Raw genomic sequence first — 21,466 nt, 5'->3', positions numbered from 1 at the left:
AAGATTAAAACATCGCCTGGCCCGCACCGCCTCCGCTGCCCGCATTGTACAGCCCCGCCATATAGAGTGGGCTCTGCTGTTCCCACAGCACCAGCCGCGCTGGCTCCGGCCCCAGGGAGGGGAGCCCGCCACCAACACCCTTCGCACCTGTGACTGCAGCAGCACTGTCCCCCCACCCCCCGCCTCCTGCGCCCGCCAAGATGAGAGTTCTGGCACCTTTTTTTTTTAGAAAAAAAGCACTGACTATAACATATGAAGAATGATTACAGAAATTGTGCATGTCTAGTTTAATGAAAAAGAGGACTAGGGGTGATATGATAGTAGTATTCCAATATTTGAGGGGCTGCCACAAAAAAGAGGGATTAATCTATTCTCCAAAGCACCTGAAGGCAGAACAAGAAGCAAAGGATGCAAACTAATCAAGGAGAGAACCAACCTAGAACTAAAGAGAAATTTCCTGACAGAAATTAATCAGTGGAACTGCTTGCCTCCAAATGTTATGGGTGCTCCAGCACTGGAGGTTTTTAAGAAGAGATTGGACAACCATTTGTCTGAAATGGTATAGGGTTTCCTGCCTGAGCAGGGGGTTGGACTAGATGACCTCCAAGGTCCCTTCCAACTCTGTCATTCTTTTATTCCCACATCATGCCCACAGCTGTATCAAGAGAAAATGGGAAAGAACACTCATTTAAAATCTGAACAGCTGAATGACTTTAAACCAGTGCATCCCAAACTTTTTCTTGCATTGCCCAAACTGCTTATCAGAAAGAATTTTTTTACCCAGTGTAGGTAAAATACTTTAAGTCAATTTAAACTTTCCTGTTGTGATTGGGCAATGGTTTGTGTGTTGTTATCCAAAGGGAAAAAAAACATTTTTACCCAGTTTGGGGTAATTTACTCAGGTTTGGGAAGCATTTTTTTAAACTGTCCAAGTTATGAGCTGGGTATGAGACAAAGACAACACATAAGGACATGACATTAAAAAAAGAGTTACATTTGGGAATCTTAGTGCTGCTTTTAGAGAGACATGAAGATTTATTTATTTATTTATAAAATTTATTGGCCGTCCATCTTATCATAGGGTAACTCTGGGTGGCCTATACAGTTAGATGAGCTCTCAGTGAGAATTTGCAGTTACAATCAATAAAATGAGATGATAAACATGCTTAATAATTAGCAAGCTAAACATTATGACAGTTACAAAAAGACACCGAAGAGAGTAATAATATGAGAGATAATAGCAATGTACCAACTTTATTATCTGATTACCTCACCAATCCCATCGTTGATAATACCTGGGCAAAAATTCAGGAATGTAAACATGAAATTCCTTAAGAGAAGAATTAGAAGGTCAAATTGTCCCAAAGGTGCTTTTTCAGGAGGCAACTGGACTTCCTTGTTTTTTCTTTGAAGATGTTACGTTTCTCATCCAAGAAGCTTCGGTAGTCTGTAATGTTTTCTGGAAATCCGTTCATACTCCCTCACCATTCCTGCACACTACAGGAACCATTGACTTCTGTTTGAGATGTAGACCACACAGATTCATCCCCAACAGCCTGCGCCTGTCTTCAACAGTGAAGGGACACAGGGCAGAAAACATCCTGCAGCCAGGAAGGCTCCACTCAGGTGATCCTGAGGACACAGGTGTTGAAGGAAAAGTCTTCATCAGAATTCAGTCCAAGCTGGGAATAAACAACATGGCGACTGCTTTAGAAAGAAGGTTGAAGTTTATTGAAGAGGAGAGCCAGACAGAAAGATGGCTCTGGAAGAAAAGAGAGAGAGCACATGTAGGGAGTGGGTTTTTATACCCTCTGGCGCTCTTGAGGTTGTTTCCTATTCCTGTTTGAGGCTTTGTATATCCTGTGTCATGTACTTTGACCTGAGTCTGAGTGTGCCTTTCTGGCATTCTGGTGGTGATGGGCTAATCCTATTATGTCCTGTCTTAGAGTTTGGGTGGGGTATGTAGATTTTAGGTGTCTTTGTCTTCCTAAGCTTCTAGCTGGAGGGACCCAACCTTCCTGAATGGATTATTACATCTTCATTTCTACAGAGCTGGTTTCTGCTTGGGGGAGGGAGACTTGGGGCTATTAAGAAAAACTGGGCATGCTTTCCTGCCTCTTTAAGATACTTTGAGGAAATATAATATTCTGCCCTTTTAATATTTCCTTCTTGGTGGGGCTGACTTCCCACACCGCCAAATGACCTCAACGACTCTCTAAAAGAATGCAAATGACCAGCTGTCTGCAAGGAGTATAAATCCTTCCATTCCCCACCATCCAGTCAGAGCTGAAGAAGCTTCTTGGATGAGAAGTGAAACGTTTTCAAAGAAAAACAAGAAAGTCCAGTAGCCTCCTGAAAAAGCAGCTTTGGGACAACCATGGCCTGGATGACTGAGAATCTCCATAGACAGAAGATCAAGTTATTCATCAGTTCTCACAAAAATGCACCTTAACTCACAAATTCATTTCTTAATACTTTCTTAAAACTTCTAACTCTTATGTGAATAATTTTGATATATATTTCTCAATATAACTGAGAAAAGGTAATAAAGGCATGAGAAAGAACATGATTTAATATGCATTATGAATACATGAAAAAAAATCTAAGCAAGCTACGATTTTATCAGCTACATGATACACCACACAATATTCTTTAGTAACTTAATTAGAATCCAGTGCATAAATTCAAGTATTTTATTTGTTGTTCCGCAATTATTTCAGGCTAGGATGTCCTAAAACTCATATTAGAAAACTCATTTTGCTCACAGAGCAAAGTTTCATTGCTAATGCTTGGTTCCTCAAACCACAAGTGATATCTTCTCTGACAAGCTACCTTGCACATCTCAGAAACCAAGAAGATGTGCTAATGCATCTACCCTGCCTTCTCTATTGCTTGAGAGGCTGAATAGAATCTTTGCATACAGGGCCAGCGGCAAGAGTGTCTTCATTTTCAACATGTGTCTACAGGTAGGGTATTGTTAGACTTAGCAGTCAGAATAACATGTGGGAGGAAGTGATTAGTTATTTGTTGATTTATTATTATATAGCATGGAGCACACAAACCTCAACATGGTTTGTCAGATAGTCAAGATGAATTAGAGTAGTCCATGGTGCATGGATTGCATTTAATTTAGATAATTGGGGAGACGTGGGAAGCTTATTAAATGAATGGGCATTTGTTTTCCTTTAACCTATCTTGCTACTCTCTCTACCAGAATCTTCTTGCAATGAAATTGTAATTATGACCCAGATTCAAAGTTCTGATGGGCCTCCTCTCTGCAGTCACGTGATTGCATTTTGGTCACCAAGCATTTGGCCTGTATTTATGGTTCTTTGCAACATCCTGTGGTCACATGACTGGAATTTATTATGTTTTTCTGACCAATGGGTTAACTTTACGACTGCCTCATTCACTGACCACTGCAAAAATATTGCATAATTTTGGGCTCAATTACACTTGCAAGTTGAGATTACCTGTACAATGTAGTTAAAAGGCAAAACTTTGGAAATTACATCAGTAAAAGCCTCTCTGTCTTCAGCCCCTTCCTTGTGAATATAGTCTAAAAATCTAAAACAAATATGCATAAACTGTAAATAGCAGTTCCCTAGCTTTTTGCTGACCTCTTGTGCTCAATATAAGGATTTAATGAGAAAAAAGAGCTAAATTGGTACTGCAATTCTAAAAATAAACCTCATCTTTGTAACTCTTAAAAACAACACAGATCAGATTTCAAGAATGTTACAGGTAGTCCTTGTTTTATACCACAGTTGAGTCTAAATTTTCCATTGCTAAACTAGATAGTTGTTAAGTGAGTTTTGCCCCATTTTACAACCTTTCTTGCCACAGTTGTTAAGTAAATCACTGCATTTGTTAAGTTAGTAACATGATTGTTAAGTGAATCTGGCTTCCCCATTGACTTTGCTTGTGGGGAGCTGGCTGGGAAAATTGCAAGTGGTGATCACATGACCCCGGGACACAAGAGCCATCATAAATACATGCCATTGTCAAGTATCCAAATTTTGATCACATGACTATGGAGATGATGCAATGGTTGTAAGTGTGAAAAATGGTAATAAGTCACTTTTTTCAGTGCAATTGTAACTTCAAACAGTCACTAAATGAATGGTTGTAACTGGAGGACTACCTGTAGATGGTGTTTTTGGAAATAAAGGTTATATTTCAAAAATATCTAGTTTTGCTAATACTGCAGAATTTGTGTCATTTGTTTTTCAACTTTTCAACTTTATTACGGTTGGTTGCACAGTCAGTCAGATGTTTAGACTAGATTTGGCCTTTTTATCCACTTATCGAGTCCTTCCCAAGGGCCTGGAATAGACAGAGATTGTTGTTTAATAGTGTTAAAAGTATCTTAGCGGGATATAACCTTTTACATGTAAAGCTGCCTTTTTCAATTGACCAATGGTGATTTTGTCAATCCTGATGGTATTCACATAGTGCTTCAGATGTTTTGGGATTGCATCCAAGGCTCCTGTTACTATTGGTGCTATCTGTGCTTTCTTTTGCCACAGTCATTCTATTTCTATATGCAGATCTTTGTGGTTTGTGTTTTATAAGAGCCCTGGTGGCGCAGTGGTTAGAATGCAGTATTGCAGGCTAATTCTGCCCACTGCCGATCCTGAGTTTGATCCTGACTGCCTCAAGGTTGACTCAGTCTTCCATCCTTCCACCAGGTTGGTAAAATGAGGACTGAGATTGTTGGGGGCAATATATGACTCTGTAAACTACCTTAGACGGTGCTGTAAAGCGCTATGAAGTGATATATAAGTGCTAAGTGCTAAATGCTATTTTGTGATTTTCTCCAATTCTTTCTCTTCTATTCTGCTGTCTTCAGATTCTGCTGCATCTACTGTTCAGACTTTTTTGCCTTTCTTATCAATAATTCTTAAGTCTGTAGTGTTATGTGGCAGGTGTTTGTTTATTTGTCTCAGAGCACTTTAGCTTCTTCATTTTGTATTACTTTGTCTATTTTTGTGATCCCACCAGTTCTTGCTTGCAGGCCAATAGTATTTCTTGCAAACATTCCAATGCACCATTGTTGCTACTTTGTCAAGCTGTGTTTTGTTGTCAGTCTGTGTGATCTTCTTCCAGAAGCTAACTATGTGGTCCATAATTTCTTCACCTTCTTTGCAAAGGCAGCATTTGCTTTCTGTTGCTGTCTTTTCAATTTTGGCTTTGTGTGCATTTGTGCTTGAGGCTTGGCCTTGTGCAGAACTAGAACCTCTGTTTCATTTCTCAACTTTCCTGCTTTTATCCATAGTTAGGTCTTGTTGAAATCTGCTTTGCCTGTTTTTTTTTAAACTACTGGCCACATAAAATCTCTTTTCTGTTTTTCTTATTGTCATTAATATACAATGCATGCAAACTACAGTACATCAATACATATATTCCCATGTATTCTGTTATCTTGATAGTATTATTTATTGAGCAGAATTTTAAATAAATATTATGAATAACTTAAGAATGCTTTAAGAAAAATGGAACAAAAATATTAAGAACATCATATAAAAATACACCAGACCCTATTTATTCAGAAATAAATTCCATCAAATTTACCTGTAATTATTCCCTAAGCTACCTTTTGCATTACTGTGTTCATCAGATGTTTTGGATTTTAACTCTCACAATCACCACAGAACAAGCCCAAAGAATGAGATTATGGGAGTAGGAATCCAGTATTTCCAAAAGTTGGGAAAGTTTATCTTAGGAAATGTATTTAAGATTTTAATCTTATCTAGGAATAACCTTCATTGAATTGTCCTACTTTTGCATAAGTGCATGGGATTGTGCTTTTAATTATTTCCTGTAATCAATTTTAATAACTACTGTATTATATAATTTCAAAAAAGTGCTCCAGAAGGGTACACAAAATACAAATTCTTTGTTTCTCTTTGGTGTCTTAGTGTAGTGATTTATTCTTAATCCAAAATAATTAGCATATGCTCTATACAACGTTAGTACTTTTCAGATTAGCTTAATTTCAGTTTTTTTCTTAAATACTTTCTTTTCTTATTTCTAATGTACCATTTTTTCTAGTTCTGGCTGGACATTTGAAAAACCATAACCCTGTGTTTATTACAAGTTGTTCACAACTATGATTGCTCCTTGCAATATCCCTGGCCATTTCATTATGCCAGCTGTGAAGCAGAGTGCTGGCATGTTAGCATGTAGCAAACACTGAAAAACACTACTTTCTTTGCACTCTCATAAAATCAGCTTCTTTTTCTCTTTTCATTTCAGCACTGACTTGAACACACATTTTCTCTGTGCTGGATTTCCATCAGCAAAACTGCCTACCATGTCCCCATTTCTTAGCTTGTACAGGATTTCTATCATCCTTCCCAGCCCAAGGAGAAGCCCCTAGTGTGAAGAAAGGCACAGAAATATAGTCATGCGTGGTCATCTTTGTGAGACATATAATGTATATGTTGGTGCAATATACTTTTTCATTTCTCTTTTTATTAATGAATATGGAAGAAATACTACTATTTATATTAGTACTGGAAGTACTGGGCAAGATAGACGTCAGGTAAATCATATGGAATGTTAGGTCCACCTTCGTGTCCTGCCATTCTGTTGGAGGGGGGGGAGAAACAATGGCATATTTGGGGTGCTTTCGCTTTGCTGTAATGCTTGGGAAATACAGAAGCGGATGGCCTTTGGAGATGAAGCAGACTCCCTCCCAGCTGGTTCCAGCCTGGTTCCAAGGCAGTTATTATGTCGTGGGCTCTGATGAGCAGGAATGAAGACACACAGTTGAGTACAGAGAAACTCATTCTTTTATTAAGCTGGAACTGTACTAAGAACTTGGGTGCACCTTGCCACAATATATAGCCAGACCTTCTGGTAGCAACCAATCAGATTGAATCCATGCTTGCCACCCAAAGCTGACCAATTGCAGGACCGGAGACGTCCTGTCTGGGTTGCTGGAGAACTGTTAGTTCTCCAGCAACGCACGTGGTGATGTACCAAAAGCCCATTACATAACAGTAGTCATGCCCTGAGAGTGACCTGTTATCTGCCTAGCACCTCAGCATTCTCAAAACATCTTTGCAACATCATATTGGCTGCTGGTGGACTGGTCAGGGACAGGGTGTTGTGTTTGGACTTGGGGGGGAAAAAAGAATAGCTGTGTGCATTGCATAGGATCTTCAGTTTCCTCCTGACTTTCTTGTAGCCACTTTCTCTCAGTAAAAGTTCTTTTGAGTCAATCACATGGATTCAAGTGTTTTACTTTCCTGAGGGACCATCTGGGGCAGATCCTTACACAGAATCTCCAAATGATGAAGACAAAGTGGGAGAAATATGGAGTGGTTTCTCAGCATCTTAGGTATGTTTTGTATCTGTTGATGTGGCCTAGTCTCATTCCCTAATCCAAATCCATTATAACAGCTATTAGGTTTATTTTCCTGACCATTGCAAAAGAGGCAGTGTAAAAACAGTAACAAAACAATTCAATGAACATTTTTGTGAAGCCTGCATCTTTATGATGCATTCAAGACCCAAAAGCAGGAAAGAAAAAAAATGTGTTGCTTGAAATGTTTATATTCATTAGGAAACATGCCAAAAGTTGAGCTGAGACCCAAAGTCTCTCCAAACATTCTGTTTCATCCACAAATTACTTTAGGTTTACAATCCCTGAAGCCTGTCAGGTCCATTTCAGATCCATTCATGTCTCTTCACCCTTCTTTCCTTGTTGAAGGCAGACTTTAGAATTTGGTATTTTCTGTTCACAGTGATATGCTTTGAACCAGATTTCACCTGCAACCTTCAAGGAACTGAAAAAAAAAACAGAAAGTAAGTCCTGCTTCATTGCTATGAGAATTAAGACCTATTCAGAGAAAAATCATGCTTCTGATTCAAGCAGAGGATTGAATTCAGAACGAGTACAATACATTGAGGACAGAGTGAGAAGCACAAAAATCTCTCTGTGATTCCTACATCTTCTTTTAGGTATTTGATGTGACTTCACAGTTATGTCTAGTTTGTATTGATGCTTTATGGACTTATATATCATTATCATAAAGTAGCACTTTATCCAACCACCCAAATTGAAAGGTCATGGTGATAGGGAGAAGGCAGACTCTGCCCATCTTCAGGAGACCAGCTGGGCATGTAATTTTCATACTAGCCATATGGAAATAGTTTGCCATTGCCTGTTTCTAGAGGGTTTTGTTTGTTTGTTTTTTGCAACTTTACAGTCTAGCTCAGCTGCTCCTAATCTTTTGGACACCATTTTTTCCATGGATTGGAGTGGGGCGTGACTTTGCATGCTACCTGTATCTTGTGGATGGAGCTTTGCTTGTTTGTGCAGCCCAGTTGCTAACATGCTCCAACCAAGTGCGGTCGATGGAAAGGGGGTTGGGGACTCCTGGTCTAGCTTACAGCTTTTTCTTGATGGTTCCTATCAAAATACTACCAACTTTTTTTTTCCTGCCCAAGATGGCGGTGGCTGTGGTCTGAGCTCCCTGCGCTCCGCAGCGGGCTTTATATGGGTCGGTTGGGAGACCCGACCAAGGCATGAGGCGGTGGACAGCTTTGGGGGGAGTTGGATATGAAGATGTCTTGCTGGGTGCTGCTTTTGGCGGCGCTAGGCTGTCCCTGCCCCCTTGGATAGCAGCGTCTGCCTACCGGCTTGGAGCTTGTTTGCTTGTGGTCGGGCCTGTCATCCGGGACTCGTCGAGTTTGCTGCGGGCTCTCTCTGGTTCCTGCGGCTTTCTTTGTTGCTTCTTCGCCGTGAGCACTCCCCACTTGTCGGAGGAGCGGCAACGACAATCGGGCGACCTGAGGACTCATCTAAGAAGGTTTGGAGCTGAGGTTCGTGTCAGTTTGGCGGGCGCTGCTTTCGGCGGCGCGGAGCCCTCCCTCTCCTCCCGAGTTGCAGTGGTGGCTTCCTTGCTTGGAAATCGGCCAGGGCTAGCTTCGCAGGCTCTTGCTATCTTTTGCCGTGAACGTCCCCTGCCTGTCGGAGGAGCAGCGGCGACGATTGAGCGATCCAGAGACTTGGTTTGGAGTTGGGATTTAGATCAGCTGGCTGTCGCTGTTTTGGTGACGCGGAGCCCTCCCTCTCCCCGAATGGCGGCGGTGGCTTTCCGGCCTGGAAACTGACCGTGGTTTCATCCTACCGCCGTGGATTTGCTGGACCTGTTGGATTTGCTCCCTATGCTGGTTGGCAGGCACTACTGTGGCCCAAAGATCGGCCAGGATTACGCTTCAATGCCCGGTTGGGGGTTAGTGCTTCCCATTAATATTCTGGACTGGACCTGGGACTGTACCATGGTGGGAGGACGGTCTTGGATTGATCATCAACCGCCTTACTGGTGTGAGAGACCAGGTGGGGTTGGTTTACCCCGGGATCCTTTACTCTATCCATGATAGGCTAGACTCCTCAGCCATAGTGAGAGGACGGCTGGGGTTTCTTTTCTTGAGTTCCACCTCAGGTGAGAGCTGATCTGGACTAATGGACTGTGATACATCTACCGGACTTTATGTTATCAATACCATCGATCCACCCATTATTAACCATTATTAACATCAGCCCTATGTGGACATTTGTCACTATTGTATGGTTTTCTTACACTACTCTGGAGCCGACTTGTATGCCCTCAGGGGGGTTTCTCTCTCCTGGATTCGACCTGCCGCCCTTTCCTGCATTCCCCTTAATGACGGGCCCAACTGTTGGGACCCCGAGAGGTGGTTGGGCTTAGATAGGGGCCTCGAGCGGAGACGTATCAAGAGGCCTCTGATCCACTTTTTAGCCGGTTATTTTAAAAGGTTAGGGAGGGTGAGGGAGGGGAGGGGATTATTAACTGGAACTCAGTCCGGGCCGGTTTGGGGTCCCGGGGGGTCGGGGCTTGGGTTAGAGGCGGCTGGTTCTGGATGTGTTGGGGTGGGGCTTCAAATCCCCACAATTATAGGGAATGGCAGCAGGTGTGTGCATGGAGGGCCGTATCGACATCCGGGATCGCGCCCCCGCTGCTTGCGAGCGGTGAAGCGCTCCGACCCTCCGGCTAGCACCCTTTTGCCTGGGGGTGAGGGTGATCAGGCCCCTGAGCTCTGGCTGGTTTACCTTAATGCCAGATCCATTGCTAATAAGGCTCCCCACATTCGTGACTTGATCGAGGAGGAACGCGTGGATCTGGCATGCATTACGGAAACCTGGTTGGGCTCGGAGGGCGGGGTCCCTCTGATCGAGTTATGCCCCCCAGGTTTCCGTGTGCTACACCAGCCATGGGCTCAGGGTAGGGGGGGCGGGGTGGTGGTGGTTATCAGGGAGACTTTATGCCCGCGGGAGACCACCATTGTCCAGATTGGTGGGAGTGAGTCCCTCCTCCTGAGATGTGGTTCTCGGGTTCAGATGAGCTTGTTGCTTACATACCTGTCGCCCAGCTGTGTGGCAACAGCTCTGCCCGAACTGCTCAACACCCTCTCAGGGTTGGCGGTGGAGTTCCCCAGGCTCATAGTGCTGGGTGACTTCAACCTGCCTTCCCTGGGAGGATCGTCGGAGCTAGCCCGGGAGTTCATGGCTTCCATGACGGACATGGACCTGACACAGGTAATTCAAGGCCCGACCCATGTGGGGGGTCACACTCTCGACCTGGTGTTCCTATCTGGACAGTGGTTGGATGATTTGGGAGGGGGTTTACCAGTGGTTACCCCCCTGTCATGGTCTGACCATCATCTCCTGCGGCTGGTCTTCCGTTATGCCACCCCCCCGCTGCTGGGCAGCGGAACCAACTAGATGGTTCCGCCCCAGGCGCCTAATGGACCCTGAACGGTTCCAGATGGCGCTTGGGTCTATACCCATCGCCCTCACTCACAGCCCAGTTGATGCCTTGGTGGATGCCTGGGAAAAGGCGGCCACTGAGTCACTCAACTGTGTTGTACCCTTGCGACCTCTGACCCAGCGCAGATCCTGTTGGGCTCCATGGTTTTCTGTGGAGCTCTGGGAGATGAAGCGTCAAAGACGGGGACTAGAGAGCGGTTGGAGGTCCAGCCGTTCCGAATCTGACTGATTGCAGCTAAGAACCTTTACAAGGTCTTATCTTGCTGCGATGAGGACGGCGAGGTCTAATTACTTCGCTGCCCTCATCGCGTCCACAGATAATCGCCCGGCCGCCCTGTTTAGGGTGACTCGCTCTCTTCTTCACCAGGAGGTGAGGGAGGATCCCTTACAGGGACGGGCCGAGGAGTTTAGTCATCATCTGACGGACAAAATCGCTCAGATCCGGGCCGGCTTGGACTCTGACTGGGCGGAGTCTGATGTGGAGGAATTGGACGGTCTTGAGCATGTTATCTGGACTGAGTTCAATCTTGTTTCCCCTGATGATGTGGACAGGATCATGGGGAGGCTGAGCTCTACCACCTGTTTGTTGGATCTGTGCCCCTCCTGGCTGGTTTATGCGGCCCGGGAGGGGACACGAGGCTGGTTCCATGCAGTAATAACTGCTTCTTTGAAGGAGGGTGTCTTCCCCGCCGCCTTGAAGGAGGCGGTGGTGAGACCCCTCCTCAAAAAGCCTGCCCTGGACCCGGCTGTTTTAAATAACTATCGTCCAGTCTCCAACCTTCGCTTTCTAGCGAAGGTTGTCGAGAGCGTGGTGGCGCATCAGCTTCCTCTGTTCCTGGAGGAAACTGATTATCTGGACCCGTATCAATCGGGTTTCAGGCCCGGGCACAGCATGGAGACGGCATTGGTCGCGCTGGTGAATGATCTCTGGCGGGCTCGGGACAGGGGTTGCTCCTCTGTCCTAGTCCTATTAGATCTCTCAGCGGCTTTCGATACCATTGACCATGGTATCCTACTGCGGCATCTCAGGGGTTTGGGAGTGGGAGGCACCGTTTTACGGTGGTTCTCCTCCTATCTCCTGGGCCGCTCGCAGTCGGTGTTGATGGGAGGGCAGAGATCCACCCCAAGGCCTCTCGTTTGTGGAGTTCCTCAGGGGTTGGTTCTCTTCTCTCTTGTTCAACATCTACATGAAGCCGCTGGGTGAGGTCATTCGTGGTTTCGGGGTGGGGTATCATCAGTACGCTGATGATACCCAACTTTTTCTTTCCACCCCGAACCAACCCAGCGATGCCCTCGCCGTGATGTCCCGTTGCCTGGAGGCGGTCCAGGTCTGGATGGGGAGAAACAGGCTTCGTCTCAATCCTGCCAAGACTGAGTGGCTGTGCATATCGGCATCTCGGACTAACCAGTCCATTCCACCTTTAATGATGGGGGGTGAGGTGTTACCCCCCGTTGATAGGGCTCGCATCTTGGGCGTCCTCCAGGACTCACGGCTCAATTTTGAAGACCATATAGGTGCCATGACCAGGGGGCCTTTTGCCCAGGTTCGCCTGGTGCGCCAGTTGAGACCCTACCTGGACTGAGATGCTGTACGCACAGTCACTCATGCGCTCGTGACCTCCCATTTAGACTACTGCAACGCTCTCTACATGGGGCTGCCCTTGAGGACCACTCGGAGGCTTCAACTGGTGCAGAATGCGGCCGCGCGAGTTGTGATGGGGGCTTCCCGATACTCCCATGTAACACCTCTCCTCCGCGAGCTGCATTGGCTTCCGGTTGCCCTCCGGGTGAGATTCAAGGTGCTGGTGATGACCTATAAAGCCCTAAATGGCTTGAGTCCGGGATATTTGAGGGAACACCTTCTGCCAGCATCAAGTTCCTTTCGTCCAGTGCGCTCACACAAGGAGGGTCTTCTCAGGGTGCCGCCGGTAAAAGACTGCCGGCGGATAACACCCAGGGTGAGGGCCTTCTCTGTGGCTGCGCCTGCCCTCTGGAACCAGCTGCCCATGGAGCTTAGGACTGCCCCTGACCTTCGTTCATTCCGCCGGGACCTGAAGACCTGGCTCTTTGAGCTCTCCGGCCCAGGCTGAGAATTTTTAACTGGGGTTTTTATTTTAAGGGATAATTTAATCTTTATAAATTGTTTTTTAACTTTTGTATTTTGTATTTTATGATTTTAAATTCCCTGTAAACTGCCCTGAGTCCTTCGGGAAAGGGTGGTATATAAATCTAATAAAATTAAAAATTAAATTAAAACTTAGATGCTGCTTATCTTTTTTCAAGATCACCCAAGTATTGTTGAGAGCTACCACATATGAAAGGCTCTTTGATGTTAACTGATAACTAATTTTTAATTATAACTAATTTTATGAAAGAAGCATGTAATAGAGCACATGCTTAATGATTAGCATTTCTCTCTTTCTGATACATTTTTTTCTTAAAGGATCTACATCTGAAATCTTTATTCTCATTAACAGTCTAATACTTTGCACAGCAGATCGCTTTTGAAGCCTCTACCCAATGGACCTAGTGTTCAGTTGACATCTTCACACTTATATATATATGTCTATATCATTGCAAGTTCACATTTCACATGTCCTTAAGAGAAAAACCATGCAGATTTGTCTATGGAGATTCTCAGTCATCCAAGTCCTGGTTGTCCCAAAGGTGCTTTTCAGGAGGCAACTGGACTTTCTTGTTTTTCTTTGAAAATGTTTCACTTCTCATCTAAGAAGCTTCTTCAGCTCTGACTGGATGGTCAGAGGACTGGATCCTTCCATTCCACACCATCCAGTCAGAGCTGAAGAAGCTTCTTGGATGAGAAGCGAAACGTCTTCAGAGACAAACAAGAAAGTCCAGTTGCCTCCTGAAAAAGCACCTTTGGGACAACCATGCAGATTCTTCATTTGATTCGCTGTTTGGCTAACCTTTATATGTGGAATGTTTTCTAGATGCCCAAATATTCTTCTCAGCTAATAGTCTTTGCAGTCTGATACTTACTGCACAATGTCAGCAAAGCCAGTGAAGAGGGGTTTTGATTGATATTCAATACCATGTTTGGCACACATGGATTTCACCAAAGGAGTCACCTTCCAAAAGTTGTGCCGAGGCATCGTAGGGAAGAGACTATAGGCAAAAAGGAAGGCAGAGAATTATGATCCCTTTACTACCTTTTTGTTTTATATGAACTATGAAGCAGTTTCTCACGGATACCTTAAAATCTTTCTCATTGCCCTAAATCTGTACTCACTGGTGCTCAATTTGAAAATTCAGGTGCCCCGTAAACCAGTCATTGAAAAACGATTGATTCACATTGCATGTTGCCTGAAGCTGGGAGAAAAGAGAAAGAGAGGTTTTAGTTCAGACATACTGTGAATGAAGGAAGATCAATTTTCAGGCAAATGTCCATGATTTATATTCATGTATGTTTGTATGTATATATCAGTATATAATTTGTATTTCTAGACCAGGGGTGTCAAACTCAATTTCATTGAGGGCCACATCAGCATTATGGTTGCCCTTGGGGGGCCGGGTGGGCGTGACCAAGTGGGCATGGCCGGGTGGGCGTGACCAAGTGGGCGTGGCTGGGTGGGCGTGACCAAGTGGGCATGGCTGGGTGGGCATGGCCAGCTCAATGCTGCTCACTCAGCGCAGCTTACTCGAAATGCCTGGGTCAGGAGAGAACAAGTTGCAGCAGCTAATTTGATGTGGGGACATCTCATTGCCCCACAAGCTCTTCACCTTCCCAAACATCTGCAGCCAAGCATGTGCAGAGGATGGAAAGGGCCTTCTTCCCAAGCCCACGCATGATTGGTAGTTTGTTAGCTCAGATGTAGATAGCCTCCTAGTCTCCAAGCTTGGAGAGAGAGAGAGAGAGCGTGTGTGTGTGTGTGTGTGTGTGTGTGTGTTCCTTCTTCTGCCTTGACAGATCTCTGGAGAGCAAGAGGAGGCAGGGAGCAGCACTTCCCAATCCTGCATGAGGGAGGCTGGCCCTTCTTGAAAGGGAATCCCCATTTCCACTCATGCGTAGTAAGGATGCTGGCTTGTTGGAGCAGCCTTCCCTCATGCAGCTTCCCTGCCACCTTCTGCTCCTCTCCAGAGATCTTTCAAGGCAGAAGAAGTTGGAGGAAACTGCTTCCTGGAAATTTTCACCACATCAGCATCATGGTTGCCTTCAAAGGGCCAGTTGCATGTAGGACTATTGTATCATATTAGTTCAGAAATGTATTATGTCTAAGAGTGGGGCAAAAAGGAGTAAAATCTCAAATATGAACAAATGATTTATTTCAAATAAATCTGCAAAAACACATTTAAAACAAAGAAAAATACAAGCTTTTTAGTTTTCATGCCATTTTGTCCGAACTGGATGTTTGGCATCTTTTTTGGCTACAAGTTCATCCATGTTTGGGGATAGGTTTTGAGTGGTGGATACTCTCAGGATAGAGTGGAGGTGTGCATCTGTGAGCTGACTTCTGTGTGCGCTTTTGTTCACCCTCATGACGGAAAAAAGTTGCTCACAGAGGTATGTACTCCCAAACATGGAGAGCATTCGAGCAGCTTGAAGGCAGAGTTGGGGCATTGTTTCAGGGATGAACCTGTTGAACTGTGCGGGTCCTACAGAATCGTACTTTCCCTTCAGCATGCTATTACATTGGAGTTCTATCAGCTCCATCTGGATATTTACAGGAGCGCTGTCCACTTCGACTGAAAATGGGTTGCTGAGCAGTCCAAACCTGAATTTCTGTTTTCCAAAATCAGCAAAGCAACATGTAAACTCCATTTGAAGTGTGCTCAGTTTATCAGCAAACTCAGCATTTGAGAAGGCAGTGGTGGAGACTTGGTTTTTTATTGTTTGGCAACTGGGAAAGTGACTCAAGTTTCCTTGCTGCATGTGAGTCTCCCACAGTCGCAGCTTTACTTGAAAAGCTTTCACAGCATCGTACATGTCTGTGATCACACGGTCCCGTCCCTGAAGCTGTAGGTTTAGTGCACTGAGATAATTAGTAATGTCACATCGAAATGCTAATTCACACAGCCACTTTTCATCCTTCAATTCCGTGCAGTCTTTTCCTTTGCTTTCAATAAACTGACATATTTCCATGCGTAATTCAAAAATCTATTGAGCACTTTCCCTCAACTTAGCCATCACACCTCTGTGTGATAAGGGAGATCACCAAGTTCAGAATTTATTTCTTCAAGAAAAGTCTTAAGTTGATGGTGATTTAAACCTTTGGCTCTTATAAAGTTAACTGTCTTTGTTACAGTGTGCATCACATGGTCCATTTCCAGGGCTTTGCCACATAGTGTTTCTTGATGTATAATGCAGTGATATGCTGTCAGCTCACCTGTGCAATTCTCACTCTTCATTTTGCCTCGCATCCTTCCTACTAATCCACTCTTTTCCCCACACATTGAAGGTGCTCCATCTGTTGTGAGTCCTATAACTTTGTCCCAGGGTAGTTTCATGTCATGTATACTTTTGGATATTGCTTCAAATATGTCCTTCCCCGTGGTAGTGCCATGCAGTGATTTTATATCCAGAAGCTCCTCTATAATGCATAAACCTGAGTCCACTCCATGGATGAAGATTGTCAGCTGTGCTGTGTCAGAGACATCAATACTCTCATCCACAGCAAGGGAATAAGCAATAAATTCTTTTCCCTTTTCAACTAATTGTCCTTGCAAATCAGTGGCAAGCTCACATATCCGATCAACAACAGTATTTCTGCTTAGCTTATGTTTGAAAAAGCTTGCTTTTGGTCTGGACACATGACTTCACACACTTTAATCATGCAGTGCTTCAAAAACTCCCCCTCTGTAAATGGCCAGGCTGATTTGGCTATCTCTTCTGCCACTATAAAACTAGCTTTCACAGCAGCTTCACTTTGTGATTTTGCTTTTCTGAACATATGCTGCTGTGACATCAGGCTCTTTTTCAATTCTTCCACCTTCTGTGCTTTCTGCTCCATGTTCAAGTTTTTGTACTTGTCCTGATGCTTCGTCTCATAGTGCCGTCTCAAGTTAAACTCTTTAAATACAGCCACAGTAGCTCCACAAACAAGGCACACAGCCTTATCTTCAATGTCAACAAACAGGTACTCTGGCTCCCACCTCTTTTGAAAGCATCTTTTTTCCAAGTCCACTTTCCGTTTGGCCATTTTGGGGGGTTTAAATATCAGCACACAGGTCTTCTTCCCTGCAGATATATGTATGGATGAGACTGGACAGAAAGCTCAAAGTCTCAGGTACTGTGTGAGACAACCAGTTGTGAGCACACTTGGTATCCAGTCTGCTGGCTCAGTAGGATGCTGCAAGTCCAGATGTTTGGAGCAGGTTTAGCAACATAACAGCATCTGTGGAGAGAAAGCATGAAAGCAGCCCTCTTTGATACAATTGAAATTATATGTTTTATGCAAGAGAGATCCTGTATGGATGGAGGAAAAAATCAGCAATCCACCATCACTCAGAAGCTGGTCTAGCAGCCACAAGGACTACTCAGCCTCCATTTCTGATCAGATTCTGATATTTTCAGGGCTGCCTTCCAGTCTCTCATTGCAAGGGGCGGGGGGGGGGGAATCAAGCTTTCCCAAATAGGAAACAAGGAACCACTTGCTCCATTTTTTCCCAACAACTCTCTTATGTCCATGAAGCCCAGAAATAGAGTACAAAATCCCTGAAATATCCATCCAAAATTTAGCTTTTGCAAGCAATGCTGGTTAGTTCTCTCAAGGTCTGTCAATCTGTCCTTTGGGGGAGACCCAAAGCATCCCTCCATTGATTTCAACATATTTTCCACCAAAAACCAGACTGAGCATAATGTGGTTTGGGGACCCAGGGGGCAAGGGGATGGGGCTCATGGGGGCACTGGCAGGGATGGCCCGTGGAAAAGGAGGCCAGCGGCATGTGATCCAGGCTGGGAACATGCGGGGGGGGGAGCAACTCCAGGACAGAGGGATGGAGCCAGTCTGGGCACTGCCCAAAATTGCAGGAGGGTGGCTGCTGCCTCACTCTTGTGGCCCCAAAGGGCTGCCCAGCATTCTGCCTCACCCCCTCCCAACTCTCCGCAGCCCCAGGCCCGCTTGCACTGAAGGGCACAAGGAGACTTTGAAATTGACAGCACGTTTTCTCCTCCACACAAATCTGGAGACATTCCCAGGCCACCAAGGCCCAGAGCTGTGGTGTTCACAGAGCCAAGGGTGGCACCTACTCTGGAACAGTTGGGGCACAAAGGAGCATCTGGGGATGCCCCAGTATAACTCCTGCTGAAAGAAAGTTGGCAGCAGTGTCCCTGAGGGGCAGGCAGGGTGGCAAAAAGAGTTTTTAGCGCTCAGCTCTACTATACCGCCCAGACCCTAGCCTGTAAAAAATCACAGACTCTGCCTCCGGCTGCAGCTTCTCCTCCAATTGGTCCCGCTTTCACTGCACAGACCAAATGGGAGATCCACTCCAGCTTTTCTAGCCAGCCAGCCCAGTTCCTGAGTCCAAGGCATCCTTAGAGCTAAGCAGCTGCTCTCCGCCTGCCTTTCAAGTTGGGATAGACTGCAGCTGCTCTTCAACTTTAGAAGGAAAGACACCCAGACCCCAGCCTGTAAAAAAATCACAGACTCTGCCTCCGGCTGCAGCTTCTCCTCCAATTGGTCCCGCTTTCCCTGTGCAGACCAAATGGGAGATCCTCTCCAGCTTTTCCAGCCAGCCCGGCAGAGAAGCCATATGCGGCTCTTTCTCTGGCCGCCTCAAGTCTGCCTTCCTGCCTGGGCACCTCTCCCCCTCACCAGCTGGGTGTTGCTCCCCCGCCACGTCCTACCTCACTCCCTCCTACCTACCTCCTCCGCGTCTGGTTGGCAGGAGACTAATGAGCTGCAAATGGTGCTGGGCTTCACCAGCCCATGTGCACTTGCCTCCTACTAAGCAAGTGCTCAGCCGGGCCGGCGCCAAGGTGGTGGGGGCCGGACCTTTTTAATTTCTGGGAGAGTTGTGAGGGCTGGATTCAATCATGTGGCGGGCTGTTTGTGGCCTGCGGGCCTTGTGTTTGACATGTCTGTTCTAGACAAATATATTGAATTTTGGAAGACTTAAATTATATTAGTTTAAATACTCATTTGGTATCAAATCTGATAGTCCCCATTGTACAGTTTTGAAAACATGGAGAATTAAAATGTAATTCTACTAATATGTTTATTTGTCATTTTGTGAAACATTTCTTGTCAACAGTTACTTTCAAATCTTCTCCTTACGTATTCCAGACTGAACCAGGTTGTCTGGTAAGATTCGAACTCACAAGCCTCCTTTTTTAAAAAAAATGTCCTGATCTTGATGAAAACCTGATGCTGGGAATGGAAAAGAGAGAAATGATTTCTGCACTGGCCGGTTTCTCTTTGGTGCTATTATCTTAAAATGAGTCCAAAAGATATTTGTTTTGTTCATCTCATTTCCATATTTATAAAGTCCAACTAAAAGTGAGGGCAATCATAACCTGTAAGAAAAGACATGGTATTTCTAAATACACTTCAAACTTTACCATTACATAGAAAAAGCACTGTAAAAAAAATGAAAATAACTTTCGAAAATGAATATAGTTTTCACACATGCAAATTATAGTTTGATGCTGTGGTAATTGGATTATTATGGTTCTCTGAGTTCTCTTACCTGTGTAGAGAACCAATCCATGTTTTTATCGTGATCAATGTGCATAGGAAGATGACTCGACTGCGATATCCATGTAAATAGGATACTCTCAAGAACACTGAGAGACAGAAATGAAGCAAAGTCAGAAAGTGAAACTATATCTACACAAATCAACCATTAAATATAACACTGGGACAATTTATTGGCTTGTTTGCTAGGCTTACAATGCAAATCATTCACTAGAGCAGGGGTCCCTGTCCCCTGGGCTGGAGGCCAATACTAGTTCGTGGCCTGTTGGGAACCAGACCAAGAAAGTGGCATATGAGTGTGCGAAGCTTCATTTGCATATATGCAGGATTAGGTTGAGCGCACAAATCTATCTCATCTCCCCCAACTGTCACTACCGCCACACACGGCCGCCAGGCACCACCATTGCTCTGTACAGCCAAAGAGATTGGGGACTGCTGCACTAGACCTCATGGTGCCTTTCGGTGGAAACCAATACCTGTCCAACTGAAACAACTCCAATGACAATACAAGGCTTTAACAAGACTTTTGTTAAATTCCAATTGGTTTGTCATTTCCATTTCATTTTAAATTTTTAAAACCTCAACCATTTTATTTTGAAGATCCAGTGAAACATCCTTTTCTAAATCTTTTGGTCTATCAGTTGTAAATCCAGTTTCAATACTATCTCCATCTTATTAAAATTTGTTCTAAAAATGACATTTCTTTGATAACATCCTTTGGACATGGTTTATCCATTAAAGCATCATCATTATGACACTATTGATATTATGGCCACTATTTTCTAATTCAATTCTTGTCCTTCATTGTTTTTATTTTCATAACATTTTGTACTGTCTTGCAGGCCTGTATATCTTTCCTCTGTTTAAAATCTTTAGTCCCCTCTTGTGTCCAGTTTTTGAAATCATGTAATTATTTATCTGTATCATGTTATATGAAAACCAAAACAGGATCTATTTCCTACAAGAAGCTCTTTGTACTTTATGTAATCTCAAAATCTTATTATAAAAGTTTTACTATTCCAATTGTATGTGGACCTTTAGCCTATGTGTTAATTTCTAAGATCAAAATCATATTTAACTTTTTGCTGATTATTTTAGATTCTTAAGCTTATAATCAAACCTTTCTTCTGTTCTAGGTTGAAAGGCAAATTTATCCTGCATTTCAAACTTGTCATTTTAATAACTTAGAAGTAGTTAATCAGCAATTTCTGAAAGTGATTAGAAAGTGCTATTTGCAAACTTAGTATTCTTTGAAAATCTCTGCTGCTATTGCGAGAAAGATGGCTAGTCCTGTTGTCTCCAGGTACTCAAGGCTGTGGAAAATTACTATCCTATGAGGTAGACAATTCAATATGGCACTTAGAATTGAGGACTGCTTCAACTCACGGAGTTACATCAAAGTGGCACTTCATCTAAGGTTCAGTCAAAATGAAGAACCGCTTTGATGTTTTGCATATATGTGATGATTGATTCATATATGCAGATTGTAAAAAAATGTATGCTGCAGTCAGTAAGTGGTGAATGCATGTGCACCAGTCTTCAACAGGAAGAAAATGTGTGTGTGTGTCCTAAAAATAGGGGGGATGTTTTGGGGTAAGTTCAGAACTCCCAGAATTCCCCAGCCAACAAAGCCATTACTGCCAATGGTAGAACTGAAGCCCACAAGTTTGGGAAAGGGTAATCAAGAGCAGGGGTCTTCAGACGTGGCCCTTTTATGACCTGTGGACTTCAACTGGCTGAGGAATTCACACTGGCTAAGGAATTCTGGGAGTTGAAGTCCACAAGTCATAAAAGGCCCAAATTTGAAGACCCCTGATCTAGAGAATAGTCAGGGTCTGTGAAGGAATTGTGAAACACAAAGAAAATAGTACATATGATGAACAGTACTTCAAAAGAACGAAGTATCCCAGAACACCCTTGAATCCCAATATGGGGTTGAAGGCAATAAAGAATCGGATAAAATATGCAAATATCCATGCCATTTCCTGCAGAAGAGAAGAAAAGGAAC

General features: G+C 44.2%; 1 protein-coding gene across 1 annotated transcript in view; it reads right to left on the bottom strand.

Annotated features, from left to right (window-relative positions):
- Window positions 1-7,687: 7,687 nt before the first annotated feature.
- Window positions 7,688-21,466, bottom strand: part of LOC310631684 (acyl-CoA (8-3)-desaturase-like) — a gene marked incomplete at both ends in the record, with an annotated part of 53,595 nt that continues 39,816 nt past the window's right edge. The window contains 5 exons of the mRNA XM_083348340.1: window positions 7,688-7,796; window positions 13,805-13,930; window positions 14,055-14,134; window positions 19,451-19,547; window positions 21,346-21,443. Of these exons, the coding sequence (XP_083204466.1) occupies window positions 7,688-7,796; window positions 13,805-13,930; window positions 14,055-14,134; window positions 19,451-19,547; window positions 21,346-21,443 (510 nt within the window). The remainder of the gene's footprint in view (window positions 7,797-13,804; window positions 13,931-14,054; window positions 14,135-19,450; window positions 19,548-21,345; window positions 21,444-21,466) is intronic.

The sequence above is a fragment of the Vipera ursinii genome (assembly GCF_947247035.1).
Source record: "Vipera ursinii genome assembly, chromosome: 1".
Taxonomy (NCBI): Eukaryota; Metazoa; Chordata; class Lepidosauria; order Squamata; family Viperidae; genus Vipera; species Vipera ursinii.
This window is presented reverse-complemented; position numbering and strand designations above follow the sequence as displayed.